The following is a 17,638-nucleotide window of genomic DNA, read 5'->3' as shown; positions in this document are numbered from 1 at the left end:
GCCTGAATAGATGTATCGAAGGATTTTATCCTTCGGCTTAGGATCAAGCGCCGCAACCTCAATCTCTAGGGAGCGAGCCATTCTCAGCATTTTCTCGGTATAAAGGTGAAAATCCTAATTTGGAGAATTCCTGCCTGATCCTATGATAATCTCATCAGGAGAAGGATCAGATGGAGGGCTGGTGCTTTGATCATGCCCCGTTTCCGAGTATTGGTAGGGAAGCTCACGGGATGGGGATCCATAGCGTGAGTACTCGCTCCTGGGTACCTCCCAATCTTCCCGCAGTGAGGTCGAGGCCTGGGTTTGAGGTTTGTCATAGTCAGATCTGTACCTGCCCGTCCCCTGGTGATAAGAATACTCGAAAGGCAGAGCTTCCTCATATGGTTGGGTTCGACCTTCAAACCAAGGGCTTCCCTGGACATCTCCTTCATCCCCCGAGGAGTAAGGGGGAGACCTCATCCGAAGGCGTCTTGGGTCTATCCCAGACCTGCTCAGTCTGCACGGAGGCCGAGTGCGTCCACTTCGACTTCTTTTTCGCCTTTTTAGCAGGCAATTCCGTCTGCTCCGATCAGCTCTCCCGCTTTCGCTGTTTCTGTTCCGGAGACTTAAGGTCTTTGACAGAGGTCTTTGGATCTGACGTCCTCGGTTTAGAACAAACCGACTCCGAGCTGGTCGGACCCGAACGGCTCAACTCTGATGTCTTCGGATCTGATGTCTTCGGATCCGGTGTCCTCGGATCCGTTCTCTTCAGTTCCGACCTGAGTATAGCTGGAACCGAGACACTTCTAGGAGTCGAGGTTGAAGACGGAGGTGACTTCGGATGCGGTGTACGGCTCCAACTCAGATCGGTGTCAGAAGGCAATTGGCAAAACCACAGACACAGTCTCCGTCTGGATCGGATCCGAAGAGGTCGCCTTACGATTCCGTCCGGGTGAAACAGATCTGGTGGAGGAAGAGGCGCTCCGAACGGACTTGCCACTCACTGAGGGTGGTTTAGTTGGGGCATCAGAGCCGTTAGTTGCTCGCATCGCCCGCTTCCATAGCATAGCCTTGAGTCTGGCCGACCTCTCGGCCCTGGCCTTGTGAGTAAATATTTGGCAATGCTCGCACTTGGGGACGTTGTTTCGCCCAGGCACTCCAGACATACCGAATGACCATCCGTCTTCGACATCTTCATAGAGCAAACAAGGCTTTATCTGACATTTTGACTCGATGCTAACTACGATCTCTCTTGATCTTTCTTCACAGCGGACGACTAGATGCTCACCGGTCGGCGGCAAAGAAGAAACTGAGGGTAAGGGGGCGCCGCCAGCAAATGTGGCTTTCGGGGGGGAAACCTGTGCATGCGCATTCGGCGGGCAGGCACCCCCTAGTGGATGTTCTACTAGAAAAAAATTTCCGGTCGGCAGGCCTGCGTGTGCGCAGTCCCATGTGGGACTGCACAGAAGACAGACAATGAATGGGAAATGATGGCATTTTGGCACAAACTAATGGAAGAATAGGAAAGGCTGGCAACACAACAGCGGCAGGCAGCCTGGCAGCAAAAGGAGCTTTTTGTCACATGTGCACCTTGGAAACTCCTTCCTTCTCCTGGTATCTGAAGGAAGTAAGCAAACACACATGCAGAATCTTGAGTTAGTGTTCTCTTGTATGTACTAACCTAACCTTACTGGTCCTAACTAGACATGGGCACGAACAGCATTACAAACAAAAAACCCCCAAGAACAGCCCAATCTGCTGTTTGCGAGCAAGCTGTTCGTGAGGCCCCATCCTAAACAACAGGTGGTTGTTAAAAGCCTTGTTCGTTGCCTTTGGCAGCTGTTTCGCAAGCCAGACAGTCTGGAGCCTGCTGCAATCAATCCCCTTGGCAACCGGAGGGAGGGACTGACCTCTGTCTGAATTCCTTCTGGCTTGCCTTCTGGCTTTAACCCTTCAAAGTACTTCCAGCAGAGAGTCCCGTTTTTGCCATTGTGAAAACAACAACAAAGGGAAGGACCCATGCATCACGCCTTTCTCGGGGTGCAATCTCTTTGAAACTTGGGGGGTCTTTGGAGGACAGTGAGGACTATGTCTCCTGCAAATTTGATGGGTATTGGACATTGGGAAGGGCAGTTTGTAACCCCTCAAAGTAGTTGCCTTCTAACAGGTAGTTCTGTTTTTGCCACTGTGAACAGAAAATAACAGCAAAGGGGGGGGGACACATGGATCATGCCTTTCCTGGGGTGCAATCTGTCTGAAACTTGGGGGGGGGGTTGGAGGACAGTGAGGACTCTGTCCCCTGCAAATTTGGTGGACATTGGGAAGGTCAATTTGTAACCTCAAAGTAGCTTTCACCAGAGTCCTGTTTTTGCCACTGTGAAGAGAAAATGACAACAAAAGGAAGGACCCATGGATCATGCCTTTCCCGGGGTGCAATCTCTCTGAAACAGGGGGTGGGGGTCTTCAGAGGGCAGTGTGGACTAAATGGGGAGAGCCATGGATCATGCCTTTCCCAGCGTGCAATCGCTCTGGAACTGGGGTGGGGGTCTTCAGAGGGCAGTGGGGACTAAAGGGGGAGAGCCATGGATCATGCCTTTTCTGGGGTGCAATCTCTCTGAAACTGGGGGGGGGTCTTCAGAGGACAGTGAGGACTAAAGGGGGAGAGCCATGGATCATGCCTTTCTCAGGGTGCAATCTCTCTGAAACTGGGGGGGGGGTCTTCAGAGGACAGTGAGGAATATATCCCCTGCAAATTTGGTTGGTATTGGACATTGGGAAGATTCTCCCGGGTCCAAGGGGGACAGTGAGAATCTCCCCACCTCTCTCGCACTGGGCAGGCAGCCTGGTTGTGCAGCTGCTCTCCCAGCAGGGAGGGAATTCCCCCCCTGCCACCTGACAGCTGATAGATTAAAGGGATCTTTAAAGGGCCAGGTAAGCGGGTTTGAGGGGAGGAGGGGCTAAGTGGGGGGTGGGGGTGGTTCTGGCCCCCACGAACAACGAACATGTCCGGGAACAGTTCATGTCCGTCCATGTTCATTGTTCGTGGATGGCACTGAATGTCGTACAGGGTGTTCGGGGGTTTTTTTCCGTTCGTGCCCATGTCTAGTCCTAACCATTGTTACAGACATGGCTTGCCAAGCCCACCATCACCAAGGCAAGAGAACATCAACACTGGGTGATAATCAAGGCTTCAAATTAAGTGCAATTTTCTTTTGGAGCAAGCTCAACTGAAATCAATGAGAGATGCTTCTGGTAAACATGTACAATAAGATGGGATTATAATTATGCATAGAAGCAAACTGCACTGCAAACTATGCCACTTTTTCCTTCTCAAAAGTTAGGATGGATGGTTACAGCTATCCTTCAATCCATTTCAATACATGAAATTATGGTTACATCCAACAATCATATAGCTTCCAGAAAATGCTGTTTATTTAATGATCCACGCCTAAAATATCACTTTTAAAGCTTCTATACAAGACTTAGAAATAATCCTGGCCACTATGGAATTGTGGCCTTGAAGATGTTAGATTGTACCTCCTCCCCAAGACAGACTTCTGATTTATATTACAAGGCCTCTCTCTGAAGAATATCACTTTAAGATGTAGTACAATTAACTGCATAGAATTGAAAAGTTGCTTACAAATGCTGTTGCTCAGAAATATGCTGAGAATATTGTCAATGTACATAATCATAGCATGAAGCTGTATTGTTCTAAAACATAAAGCATGCAATAGAAGAAAAGCAAGTGAATTCTGTCATACACAACACATGCAACATAAGTCTCCTGCAATTATTCTGAAAGTCAAAGTTTTCAGTTAAACTAAATTTTTGGCAAAGGCATGAAGTGATTTCAGGTATGTTTTAATGATTACCCAACATTTTGCAAAAAAAAAAAAATCCTTAGACAAAGAGGAAATGACTCTTAAGAGTACTTACTGAAAATTGTGATTTGGGCTGTGTGTTGGACCTACAAATATAAAAACAATAAATTAACAGTTTTGCTTCTTGAAAAATATCATTAAAATATTTTCCACCATATGCTTTTCCTCTAAAATAAACAGTTTGTGTTTCCTGCACTATCATTACATTGTTATTTCCAAAAGCAAAAATCAGTATCTTGTTTATACTCAAAGATACAAATGCACATTTTTTCTCTTAAAAAATGCAGCTCATCCTTTAATGGATATGGTTATTTTAATTTCATCCTCTTCCTGAGCCATATTAAAATAGATGCAGCAATCAGACAGAATGGGCAGCACACTTCAAGTTCAGTGCCATTTGAGGCTAAGAGAACTTTTGGGGATTCAAAGCTGATCAACTGCGCCATATAAAATGGACAATGACATTTAATATTTTGATCCAGATGACACTTATGATTTTAGAGTTCCATTGTATGCAAAAGTATTCTATCCATTTCAATGGAGGGACCCAATATGCATTTAATGTTGACTAAGTTCTTGTATCTGATCTCTATGAAGATCTCTTTGACAACATACACCCTCTGCCATTCCCTTTCCCTGCCATCAAGTAATCAACTTAACCCTTTTCTGTGGCTTTTTCCCCAATGTATTCAAACATGCCAATGTTCTTCCCCTATTCTTTTGAAAACACACTGCATTCTTCTAGGCATTGCATGAGGAGATGGTAACAGCATTACAATAATGTCTGCTACACTGACAAGCACAAGACATTTATAGTGACATCCTAAGCAGAGCTACAACCTTCTAAGACCATTCAAGCCTTTGAAGGGTATGAATCTGTATAGGATAGCATGGTCAATCTATCCCCCTGTCTAAAAAAGTTAAACCAGCCACACGATATCTTGGCATACAGACTTGAGAGATATTTGAGGCAGAAAATCAATCAACAGAGGACTTCTTCTGGCATGTTCCTTTGTAATGGCATAAAATTTGCTACTGCATTAGTATTTAATTTCTAAAGACTACATGAAAGAATATCGAAGGTATTTAACAACAACAACATTCAATTTATATACCGCCCTTCAGGACGACTTAACACCCACTCAGAGTGGTTTACAAAGTATATTATTATTATCCTCACAACAAACACCCTGTGAGGTGGCTGGGGCTGAGCGATCCATAGGCTTCCTGTTACTTACTTCTGACCTAAAGTGATGAATGCTTATTAAAGGGAACTGTGTCTACTTATTTGGATATTTACAGGGCTTTTTTTCTGGGAAAAGAGGTGGTGGAACTCTCAAGAGGGAAATGAGGGAGAAATACACAGGTCCCCTTACAAAATGGCCATTTCCTCCAGGGGAACTGATCTGTCTGAAGATCAGGGGGGCAGGGCCACCAGACACAAGAGGTGCCGGAACTCCGTTTCACTGCATTCCCGCTGAAAAAAAGCCCTGGATATTTATACTCTTATTTTTCTCCTCACTGGGAGCTCAAAGAAGCTTACAACTTCATTGTAATTCTAAGACAATAGTATCTTGATTTTGGGTAGACAGTAGGTTACTGCAACTGCAGATACCATGCATAATATTACAAAGATTGAGAGGACCACGCCATATGGAAAATTGCTACTTATTTTTCTGGACAGCAAGAATGGAACAAGTTCAAGTAGTACTGTGAATGTGAAGTAATGTAAGTTTTCCTTTTTGTACTTTAGACTAAGATTTATTTCACTTTTAGGGTATTCTCTGAACTACATATTTACAGACCATTCCATCTGTATGTACTTTCTTTTATTACTAGTAAATGTATCAGGTTCAATCAGGTTCAATCCAGACATTTCACGCCATGGAGGAAGCCTTAGGCAATGACTTTACTGATTTTCTTTCATGTTGCAATTATTTTCCAAAAGAAAAAAAGCAGTGAATTAATTTCTCATTTTGCTATTGTGAAAAAAATTAGGAGTGAGTCTATAAAGCAATAAAGTTACTTATAAAAGCCAGATTTTAAAACAAAGTGACTTACCCAGTCTTACAAAGAGAACTCCTGTTGCAGTGATTGTCTTCATCCCATTAGTGGCCACACACTGATAGTAGCCAGTGTCGGTTGTATCAAGATCTTGGATTCTTAATCGGGAGCCATAGTCTGTCTTCCTGATAATGATCCTTCTTGGTTCTTGAACCACGGGTGCATCATTTTTCAACCATCTGACATTGGGTGATGGATGCCCTGCTACTTTACAGTGAAGAATTGCTGTCTGGCCCTGGACTATGGTGATATTGTTTACTGGTTCCAAAAAGGTCAAAAAGTAACCTAAAAAGGTGAAAGGTCAGAAAAGATCAAAGCTGAGCTGGAACAAGCAACTGCTTCTCTGCTTATTTATGAAAGGCTTTCATAATGTGATTTCAATTTTTTAATTAAAACACTGTGCATGTACACAATTATCTAAGTACCAGGGGAACATAAACATTCACTCTCAAATAATTCTGTACTCATTTGAAGTGTATTTTAATTTAATGTCATTTGATCAGAATTCCTCAGAACAAAAGTATGTTTTTATTGGTTTGTGACAAAATTTTGATAACATGAATTTCTGGTGATTTTGTCTGGGGTGCTCATGTTCAAAATATGCTCCTTAATGAAAGTTCTGGTTTACCTTCTCTACCTGCTATTTGTTAAGGCATCATTAAGTTTGTCTAAGAAAGACAACCAATACTTAGAACCAGGGCTCATTTCGAGGGGGAACGTGCAGGAACGCAGTTCCGGCAGTTTCCCAAAGGCCCTGCCCACCTGACTCTCGGCCATTTTGGGCTTGTTTCAGCCTGGATTGGGGCCGAAATGGCCCGGATCGGGCCTCTGATGGGTGGTGGATCACTCTTCCATTCAGCATCGGCCTGATCCTGACCATTTTGGGTCCCTTTTTTGCATTTTTCAGCCCCTTTTTGCCATTTTGGGCCCAATTTTGGCCCTGAATGGCCAGGATTGGGTCCAAAACAGCCAGGATAGGTGATGCCAGGGGGTGTGGCATATGCAAATCAGCTATGCTAACGAACCACTTCCGGTGATGGAAAGGGGTGTGGCATATGCTAATGAGTTATGCTAATGAGTTCCTCCAGCTCTTTTTCTACGGAATGACCCCTGCTTACAACTAAAGGGCTGCAAACTTTAAAGGGTCATGTAGTTTGAATCTTTCAACAGCTCAGGAACCTGCATACCTCCCCCCTCACTATATCCTACTGGTCTTCATGAAATGCTGCTTTTAGTGGACAGCGGACCCTGAAGAAAAATAGGGGTGGTGGAATGGACATTGTGAATTTAGTCTGGATCTACCCTAAATCATTCCTAACAGACAAGTCTATGCAATTTTTAAAAATGAAGACTGTACACAGATAATGGGGTGTTGTTATACAAAAATATTTGCCTTGCTGCTGGCTCTGTTCACAATTGATTGTCCAAAATAAAGGCCAGAATAACCTTGTTGCAACCAGAACTTTAGTGCGCCACAAAACCTGGCGTATTTCTGTAAGAAAATTTGCTATGTACATAATAGAAATCTTTTTATTCCATTTGTTAAGATCATTTGCTTGTCATGCACAAAAAGTTCCTGATTTCTGTTTCTAGGTCAAGAAGTCAGAGTACTACAACTACACTAACACCAGCAACCAAGGGGGGGGGGGACTTGTTCAGTTTCAGCACTTAGCAAACTAAAGAGTGACTTTACACCATATGCTTTCAAACTGAAATGAAAAACTGTCATAAGCCGTCATCAGAAGCAGTGTAATTGAATGCCCTTACACTGTTTATGACATTTACAGATGTGAATAGCAAAGATGTAAATTAAAAAACATTTCCCCAAGATACCCCCAGCTGGAATTCATTTGCAATGGCTTTTCTTTTTTGCTACCATAGATACTTTTGTAGAAAAGCTTAATAGAATATTAGAAAGAACAAACAATAATTTTAGCATTAATATTTTAAACTCAGTGTTTTTGTAGCAGCAAAGAGCTCCTCTGCTTCCAATCATGGCAAAGCCTGATCCCATACTGAAGAGCTTGCTCTCCCATCTCCAGGCTATGAAAGGCTCTGAATTAGGAACACATTTGCACTGCAGGTAATTTAAGTTTGTTTTGGCTTGCTTCTACCTATTGTTATCTGCTCCTTTCCCCCATTCCAAAATGTGGTGTGCATTTTCTTGATCCTTCTGTTGCACAAATTTTAGATTGTTGAGTTATCTCAAAAGTTCCTAGTGGTGCATGAGTAGCCACTCAAGCTGAAGCATAAATCAAGTGATAACAGGCATATATAATCATGTGTATCACTTTCTGTAAACCAAAATGGCCATGAGCAACAGGGAGTGGGGTCAATAAGGGAAACATGTAATTAAGGACCCAACAACAGTTAGCTTCAGCTCCTCAGGATGTATTTTGTCTATCCACTAAAATTAAGTAGTAGAAGAGAAACCATCTTCTTTTCAAAATAGTCCAATATGATTATATGAACCATACATGAAATGTTCCTGTTCTCATCAATACCCAGATATTAGTGTAGACATCACATTCAAGCATGCATTAAATCTGATTTAGTCATATGCTCCAACTATTCCTAAATGTTACTAAGGACGGTCTTCTATTTTATGAAACCTGTTCTCAAAAAAAAACACTACTTCATTATTGTCGTTTGGAAATGCTTTATCACATTTTGTTAACACGAGGTGCTGGCACTGTCATTCTTCAGGACTGAGCACATTTTCCAGGGCCTTTAGAAGTTACATCACTAAGAGAAGTAGATGAATGCATCTGGTGTCTTATGCCCATCTATGTAAATGCATGTGCATGAAAAATAATGTACTATGCACTGCACAGTCTGCCATTTGACACTTCACAATTGCTGAGCTGCATGCTGAACTGCTGGCTATAGGTTAGATCTTTGCTACTTTCATCTTCTTACTTCCTGGTGCCACTTCTTGCACATAGGGTTTCCATGACTGGCAACCAGGAGGAGGGTTTGGGAGCAGGGACATAGGGAGGCAACATCAACTATGATGCTACTTCACTTCTGCAGAAAACCCAGAAGTGATACAAAGTAGTCCTAGGAATTGCTCAAAACACTAAAACCATAGACTTTCTGGTGATTCCTCAAGCCACCCTTTGTCACTTCTGGAGGTGACATAATGACCCAGCCAACATACCTGCTTTCCCCCTTAGAGTGGTGGCAGGCAACTAGGGCTGATGGCGGGAGGCTTTCTGCTATAGTCCTATTTGTACCCCTTGAAAAGTCACATCTGAGAGGGGCTGAAGCAAAAAGAATCAAGCAGAAAATGGGGGGACCTACTAGAGTGATCTTTTATTCCATTTGGAAACATAGCTTTGTTTGGACTATAAAGTCTGGAGTCCACACCAGAAGGTCAAAGATATAAATCTGTTTTATTTGAACTGCAGCACACAAAACCTCAGTCAGGCATCCACCTTAAAATCAAGCCTGAATTAAATCCACCTTCCTCAGGAGCATGCCTAATCTGACTGCTCAACAAAAAGCATCTTCCTCTTGGCCACTATGTGTCAACTAACACAGGTGGCAACTAACATATATTACAGATACAAGTGCATGAGAAGGAAATTACTGCCAATTTCCCCCTTCCTGCTGCCATTCCATACCAAATTTCACACTGAAAGGTGCCTCCCCCCAACCTCACAAGTGCTTTTCAGGGACTGCATAAGAAAGGTGAACGTGGCAACAATTCCATCGCAAAACTTGCTCTATTTCCGGAAGCCAGATCCAAACCAACAGATTATAAGATATTTATGTTTTCTTTTTTTTTTGTATCAAATTTTTATTGAACATTTGTTGCAACATATAACTTACAATCAGAAACATCATTTCAAGTCAAGTCAAAAATCCAGTGTACAATACATTATTAGCCTTATATTATGAGAAATAACATTGATACATCCTTATGACAACTCAGTTATGCTGTTAGTTTAATAGAACGAAAGGTATCCATTGTTAGTCACAACTTGGAATATTTTTGAGTTGGGTTGCAGATTGTGTTTTTCTATATATTCCAAAAAAGGAAGCCATTTGTCAATAAAACCGGTATTTTCTGTGAAATGTTCTGCATTTTGTATATCGTTACTTATTTTTTCTAAAATAAAATGATTCCAAACTTTGGAGAACCAAGTCTCAATTGTTGGAGGTCTCTTTGATTTCCAAACTGTCGCAATAGCACTCTTGGCTGCAATAAAGAGTGAAGCAACGAGTTCCTTTCTAATCTTGGGAATGTAGATATTTATGTTTTCTTAATGTCCGTTTAACAAAAATAACCATCATTTTCTTGGCTTGTAAATCAGTGTGAGACAGGTCATGGACAAGCAAATGTATACGATATAGTTAGGAAGGGCCTTTAACAATCTATAACAGCGCATCTGTAGGGCTTGCACAGCGATCTTTTTCTACAAGAATAAAGGTGTTAGAGGCATGGTCCTATTTTCATCTGTGAAACATGAAAATAGGACCATTGGAAGATATATTTTATTTTTCCATTACAGAGTCAGTCGCAAGACAACCTAAATCCTATGTTAGACAATAATATTTATTTATTTATTTATTTATTTATTTATTTATTTATTTATTTATTTATTTATTTATTTATTTATTTATTTATTTATTTTCGATTTTTATTCCACCTTCCCCACATTTCCAGCAGTCTCAGGGCGGATTACAAAATACGTAAAGGTTAAAATATATAAAACAGTTATTATAGTTAATAATTCTAAAAACATCCAATTTACACAGTTAAAATATATTTATAAATATCAACATAGTGGCACAGAATTCCACTGATCAAATTTAAAACAACTTCAGAGCACCTCTGCATTAAAGAGTTTTTAAAAATGGGGGTATTGGCGGTGTGGAAGGCCCAATCCCTCATCAACCGGCCAGGGGGGCTCCACCAAGCACCGCCCATATGCCTGGCAGAACAGCTCCATCTTGCAGGCCCAGCGAAAGGATAACAAATCTTGCTGGGCCGTAGTCTCTTCAGACAGAGCGTTCCACCAGGCTGGGGCCAGGATAGAAAAGGCCCTGGCCTTGGTCAATGCCAGGCGGCCCTCCCTGGGGCCAGGGACCTTTAACAGATGTTTCTCACTAGAACGGAGAGTCCTCTGGGGTTCATATGGGGAGAGGTGATCCCGCAGATACGCCGGTCCCAGTTCGCATAGGCTCAGTAAAGTTAAACTGAGTGGAAAGCAAGGCAGGGAGCAGAATATGTGTTTAAATACAAAGCATTCAAACTTCCTTGTCAGTGGAATGTGAAATATATTTATGATATATTAAACTCTCTAAAAGTATTTGTACACTTACAATACAACAATGAAAAAATAAAACACTTTGAAGAGCAACATGTAAACATTTTCTGCTATTTTGGAATATCACCCTCTAGAGATTTAAGGACTTTTCCAACACCAAACCTAATATTTTCAATTCTGATGCCCTAGTTGTTCATTAGAACAGAAACATTCCTCCCCTCAAAAAACCAAACGGTGTTATTATCATTTATTTAATACATATTCAACTAGCTTGATGCCCGTGATTCACTATGGTATTTAATTTACCGTAAGTTACTTTAATTCTAGTTATAATACTTATGGATATGTAACATTTTTCAGTTTGTGGGTTTGGGTTTTTTTCAGTTGGTTTTGTAGTATAATGGCATAGTACCCGAGCGTCACAAAGGTGTTTGAATACAGTGAAGCATGTTGATGCTGAAAACTGATGAAGTGAATTTTGAAATGTAACATTTATTGAAGAGATTTTTAAAGGAAAAGATTGTACTGTAATAAAGTGAAAAATAGGTACAACCTTTTTTTTCTACTGAAAGACCTCTTTGTACACCTATGGGTGGTTTTCCCCTCAGGGGCTAGGATAACCAGGCTGCTGGGTGAGCTCACTCTGCAGCAAGCCAAGTAGAACTGCCCATGTGAGAAGCAGTCCTCCCTCAAGTCAATTTTTGCCACCTTCAGTGTCTGCCACTCGGACTTGTTCATCGTCATAGCAAAGCAGGCCTTGAGGGGGAACTGCAGTCTCTTGAAGAGGTTATCTGATGGTATGAATGGTATGTGTGGTATGAACACCGACTCCCCCCGAGCACTACCGGTGAACAATGTGGCCTCGATGATGTTCCTGTGGAGGGCTTTCACCAGTAGTCTGGTGCCATTGCAGAGTTTGGGTGGGCTGAGGTTCTGGAGCAGCATCACTGGAGCCCCACTTTGAGAAGCTTGTGGGCTGGGAAGCCAGGAGGGTTGAGCATGCTGAGGAACTCCACAGGGTAGGAGACAGCATCATCCATTTGCACCACTGAGCCCACAGATCTGTCCATAGACTTCTCTGTGATAGTGACAATATCAGGGTATATCGTGGCTGTTAGGTCTGCTATGGTCGTCACTACTGTGCCCAGGCCTGCAGAGATGGTCACCTTTCCCTTGCCTTGGAACTTGCTGGTACTTGGCCACTGCTGCTCAGTGCACCACAGGAATACAATGTGCATATTTCTTTGCCGCATCTCTAAGTTGCTTCCTCCTTTTAGCATCGGTATATCTTGCACAACGTCTGCCAGGAGGCTTCTTGGGGGCAGTAAGAGATGAGGGTATGTAACATTTTTTGGTTTGTGGAGGAGGGGGTTTGAGTTGGTTTTGTAGTATAATAGCATAGTACCTGAGCTTCACAAAAGTGTCTGAATAAAGCGAAGCATGTTGATGTCTAAAACTGATTAAGTGAATATCGAAATGTAACATTAATTGAAGAGATTTTTAAAAGGAAAAGATTGTAGTGCAATAAATAAAGTGAAAAATACGTATAACTGCTAGGGTCATCACTACTGTGTCCAGGCCTGCAGAGATGGTCACCTTTCCCTTGGACTCGGGACTTGATGGTACTTGACCACTGCTGCTCAGTGCACTGCAGGAGTACGATATGCATATTTCTTTGCCGCACCTCTATGTTGCTTCCTCTTTTTAGCATTGGTATATCTTGCACAACATCTGCCAGGAGGTTTCTTGGGGGCATTAAGAAATTTCACGTTTCTAGGTCCAGGGGGTTTGGGCTGGGAGTTGATGAGTCAATCAGGACACTTGTCTTTTTATATATATATATTGCTATTTATATATATAAAGTTACACAGTTAGCACACAGTGCTAACTTAGTAGTAAAGAGATGCCGGGGAAAGAATAGGTACACTTGATCAGGGTCTATGGGAGCCCGGATCCAAGCTGCTATAAAAATCGTATTTAAGAATACATTGAAGCAAACTTGAATCTGTGGGTGGTCTAGCCTCATGAGATTTAATAATCAAAATAGAAGAAGAGTTAGACCACAATGTTCACCTGCAGGTTGAACTACTGCAACTCACATTATGCTGGGCTGACCTTGGGCCTGCTCCAGAAGCTGCAACTGAATGCAGCAGCCCAGAAAAACCAAAGAAATTTTGAAGCCACGAAACCTGGGAGAGATTTGGCTTACTGTTTGAGAAAAGAGACAGAAAAAAGAAGAATACCAGGAATCAAGGAAGGTAATCAACTAGTCTATAAAAAATGAAGATAAAGAACAAGAAATGAAGGAGCAAATAATTTTGTTCCCAAGTGTCTATAAAGAAGTCATAAATGAAGTACAGGTAGAGAAATATTTATCCAAGGTACCAACTAAAGGATTTACATCTGAGCATAGAAAGATTCTGAATAAAGTAATAACAGCACAAGAGATCAACTAAAAGCAGAAAAAGTGCCAAACCTGGATGGATTGACAGAAACTTATTACAAATTTTGAAGATATATTAGCAATACCTTTGCAAAAAGTAATGAAGGAGATACAAGACAGGAAAAATATACCACCCATGTAGCAAGAGGTGAATACAACATTAATATATAAGGCAGGGAACGATCCATTAACACCACAATCATATAGACCAATTTCCTTATTGAATGTGGATTATAAAATTTTTACAACGATAATGGCTGAGAGATTAAGAAGATGCATTTCAGATGTAATACATGAAGATCAAACAGCAATTGTTCTAAAGAGATATATGAGAGACAACATCAGATAGCTACTTGATGCAATTGAATATTCAAGAAAGAAGGGAGAAAAACCAGCATTTATGTTTTTGGATGCAGAAAAGCATTTGATAATGTGTCTTGAAAATTTCTTACACAAGTACTACAAAGTATGAATTTTGCGACTGAATTTTTAAATTGGATGCAAAGCATTTATACTGATCAACAAGTTAGAATTTCAGTAAACGGCTATCTCACAAAGAAAATTAAAATAATAAAAGGAACGTAACAAGGATGCCCAATTTTACCATTATTGTTTATTATTGCACTATAAATATTGGCAGCGAGAATCAGACAAGATAGTAGAACTGTTGGGATAAAGGAAGGAATAAAGGAAACATACAAAATGAAAAGTTATGCAGATGATGTTATATCAGTGACAAAACCAAATTCTTCCTTGAAATATGCAATGGAACAAATACTACGATTTGGATATGATCTGAATAAAAAGAAAACCAAGATAATATTATCGACAACCAGAGAGGAACAAGAGGAGTTCAGTAAAATAACAGACTGTGTTATTACCAGAAAACCAATAAAATATTTGGGAATAAATGTAACAGGACAAAATGGTAAGTTATTTAAGGAAAACTACCAAAAAGTTTGGACAAGTTATTACTAAAGATCTCATGGTTAGGGAGATCTTCTATTGTTAAAATGAGCCTACTACCAAAATTGAACATTTTGTTTCAAATGCTGTAATTTATATAGATGAGAAGATTTTAAAGAAGTGGCAGAAAATGATAAATGATTTTGTACGGAAAGGGAAGAAACCGAGAACAAGATTTAAAATATCGCAGGATGAAAAAGGACAAAGAGGGCTGACAGTACCAAATATTAAATTGTACTGCCTAGCAGCTGCATTAATCTGGATATCAGATTGGATCATAAATCCAAATAAAAGACATATAAAGCTGGAGATAACGGAAGCCAAGGAAGGAATTCACAATTACTTATGGATTAAGAAATTGTTAAAAACTATTCAAAAGCAAGATTGTATTCATGCTCTAAGAGATAGGATACTTAAAATATAGTTTTAATGTAGAAATAGATTAAGCCCATCAATTTAGCTTCTGACATTACCAATACTATTATGATGGTATCATATGAAACAGAACTGATCATGTAAATTATGAATTTATGATGGACGAGCAAGGAAATATAAAAACATGGCAAGAAATTCAAGCACAAGGGGAAAATATTTGATGGTTGATATATTATCAAATAGTGTCAAAATATAAAGAACAAACATGTAAAGAAGTTGGCAGATTAAGAGAGAAAACAGAGTTTAAACAAGTAATCAGTGGAGATTTACTAGGAAAAATATACAAAATTTTACTTCAATATGCCACAGAAACAGAACAAGTTAACAACTGTATGATAAAATGGATGCAAAATTTTGAAGAAAGTGTCTCTATGAGCCAATGGGAAAACTTATCGATCAAAGAAATCAAATTTACAGACTGTCAATTGTTAAAAGAGAATTGGTATAAAATGTTCTTCAAATGGTATATCACCCCTAAAGACAATGCAAGAACCAATAAAGATTATAGTGGGCAGTTTTGGAAATGTCAGTGCAGGAATGCAACGTTTTATCACATGTGGTGGACCTGTACAAAGGTGAGAAGACTGTGAGGATCCTCCCTCACTGGCACCCTCTCCTGATGGCCTGCCATCCTACCAACTCTCCAGGCAGGTGTCCTCCGGCCTCAGATGGGCAGGGAAGGGGGTTGCACCACCTTGTTCCTTCTCCTGCCCTGGGAGTAGCAGCACGCTCCAGCTGTCTCTCCCTGCAAAATCCTCCTCGGCCTTCACAGGAACCTGAATTTAAAGGCCTCCCCTGGCCCCACCTCCCTGGCTCTGGCCCCAATCATCACCCCGTCTCCCTGACTGGCCCTGCTCCCAGCCTATCTGATAGGAGGGCTGGGTAGACTCTGCAGCCTCCTGGCCCCACCCACTCCATCCCCACCTAGGGTGTGGCATTTGGTCTGCTCTCTGCCTGGCTCGCCCCTGCTGCTTCTGAACCTTCCCCAGTGGCTCCCTTGGCATCTTGGGGCCTGCGCCTGCCTGCCTTGTGCTGATGGCAACCTCCTGTGAGCCTGGATGAAGTGGAGCCATCTGGGCAACTGCAGGAGCCAGGTGAGTCTGCTGAGTGGCTGCAGGCTGTTCCCCAGAGTTGTGCCTGGGCATCGGCTGCAACTGGCCTAAGGGTGGGAGAGGCCTGGAGGCCTGTAGGGGCTCCTGCAACTGAGGTACTGCCAGAGACTGTGCTGCAGGACCTAAAGGGGGTGCCTGCTGCTGCAGGGCTGGTGGTGAGGGTGGACAAAAGGCCGGCGTCGCCGGACAAAGACATTGGATAAAAATACATGGAGATGCAAAAGAGATTAAAGTTTTGCTGAATCCTAAAAAATATGTGATTAAATATCTTACTGAGTATATCACAAAAGCACATGGCGAACTTTTTAAGTATATGACAGATGCAAAGGTTGAATTAACTTCTATGCACAACAAACCAACACAGGAATTCCAGGAAAAATTGAGAGATTTCTTTGACTGCGTACTTGGAAATTAAGTAAAACCAAGAATAGTTAATATGGATATAGATCAATTATAAAATCAAGATCTCAAAAAAGCTGAACATAAAATGTGATATATGTAACTTAATATAGCATGTTGAGTATAAAATTTTGGGTATAAATAAGGAGAGAGAGAGGAATAATATTACAAAATTTAGCTGTGTTGATATATATTTTGCCTATATTCTTTATTGTAGCTTAAATCTATTATTCTGTACTCTGTTTAAGATTCCTTACACACTTTCTATTTTTTTTTACTTTTATAAAGTTATAATATATCTATTTAAACAAGGGGTTTGGTTTTAACATTTAAGCAGACTGGGACTGGAGTACCTGCGGGACCGCCTCTCACCATATGTTCCTCAGAGGGTGCTCCATCAGCAGATAAACATCTACTGGTGATCCCTGGCCTCAAGGAGGTTTCACCTTGCCTTGACTAGAACCAGAGCTTTTTTGGCCCTGGTACCAACCTGGTGGCACTCTCTGTCTGTGGAGACACGAGCACAGCATGTTTTGTTATCATTCTGCTGGGACTGAAAACAGAGATGTTCCACCAGGCATATGGTGGTTGAAGCAGGCAAGTCATCCAACTAGCCTCCTGCCATGGAGGGAGGCATCATGCCCCCTGGTTTTGCTGTTTGTCTGTCATCTGGCCACCCTGCCCCATGGGTTTGTTGATGCTGGAGGGTTGTGCAATATGTGCGCTGCTGTTTTTAACAAATCGCATACTGATGTTTTTATGCTGTTTCATGCTACCACTTGCAGGGTAAGCAGACTATAAATATGAATGAACGAACGAACAAACAAACGAACGAACAGAGCAACAGCTGGCTCAGGCTTTCTTCCAGAACAGAGATTCTAGGCCTGGTAGCTAGGAGTGGTTTCATAGTTTATATATTTACTTAATTTTTACCCTGATTTTCTTCCAAATGGGAGAATTCAAGGCAGCTTACATCTAGGGGTGGAACAACGGGTAAACTGTGACTAACTAACTACGATACTCGTTAACACATAAATAAATCCCATGTAACAAACATGCTTATATCAAAATCTTTGTAAA

General features: G+C 41.4%; 1 protein-coding gene across 1 annotated transcript in view; it reads right to left on the bottom strand.

The window, feature by feature from the left end:
* The window catches only part of ROR2 (receptor tyrosine kinase like orphan receptor 2), a 288,338-nt gene that overhangs the window by 35,950 nt on the left and 234,750 nt on the right, over positions 1–17,638 (bottom strand). Inside the window, exons 3-4 of the mRNA XM_054987005.1 lie at positions 5,925–6,212; positions 3,919–3,949 (exon numbers count right to left, since the gene is read on the bottom strand). Coding sequence (XP_054842980.1) covers positions 3,919–3,949; positions 5,925–6,212 — 319 coding nt within the window. The remainder of the gene's footprint in view (positions 1–3,918; positions 3,950–5,924; positions 6,213–17,638) is intronic.

The sequence above is a fragment of the Eublepharis macularius genome, chromosome 8 (genome assembly GCF_028583425.1).
Source record: "Eublepharis macularius isolate TG4126 chromosome 8, MPM_Emac_v1.0, whole genome shotgun sequence".
NCBI classification, from domain to species: domain Eukaryota; kingdom Metazoa; phylum Chordata; class Lepidosauria; order Squamata; family Eublepharidae; genus Eublepharis; species Eublepharis macularius.
The sequence above is the reverse complement of the archived record's forward strand: the minus strand, read 5'-3'. Positions and strand labels throughout refer to the sequence as shown.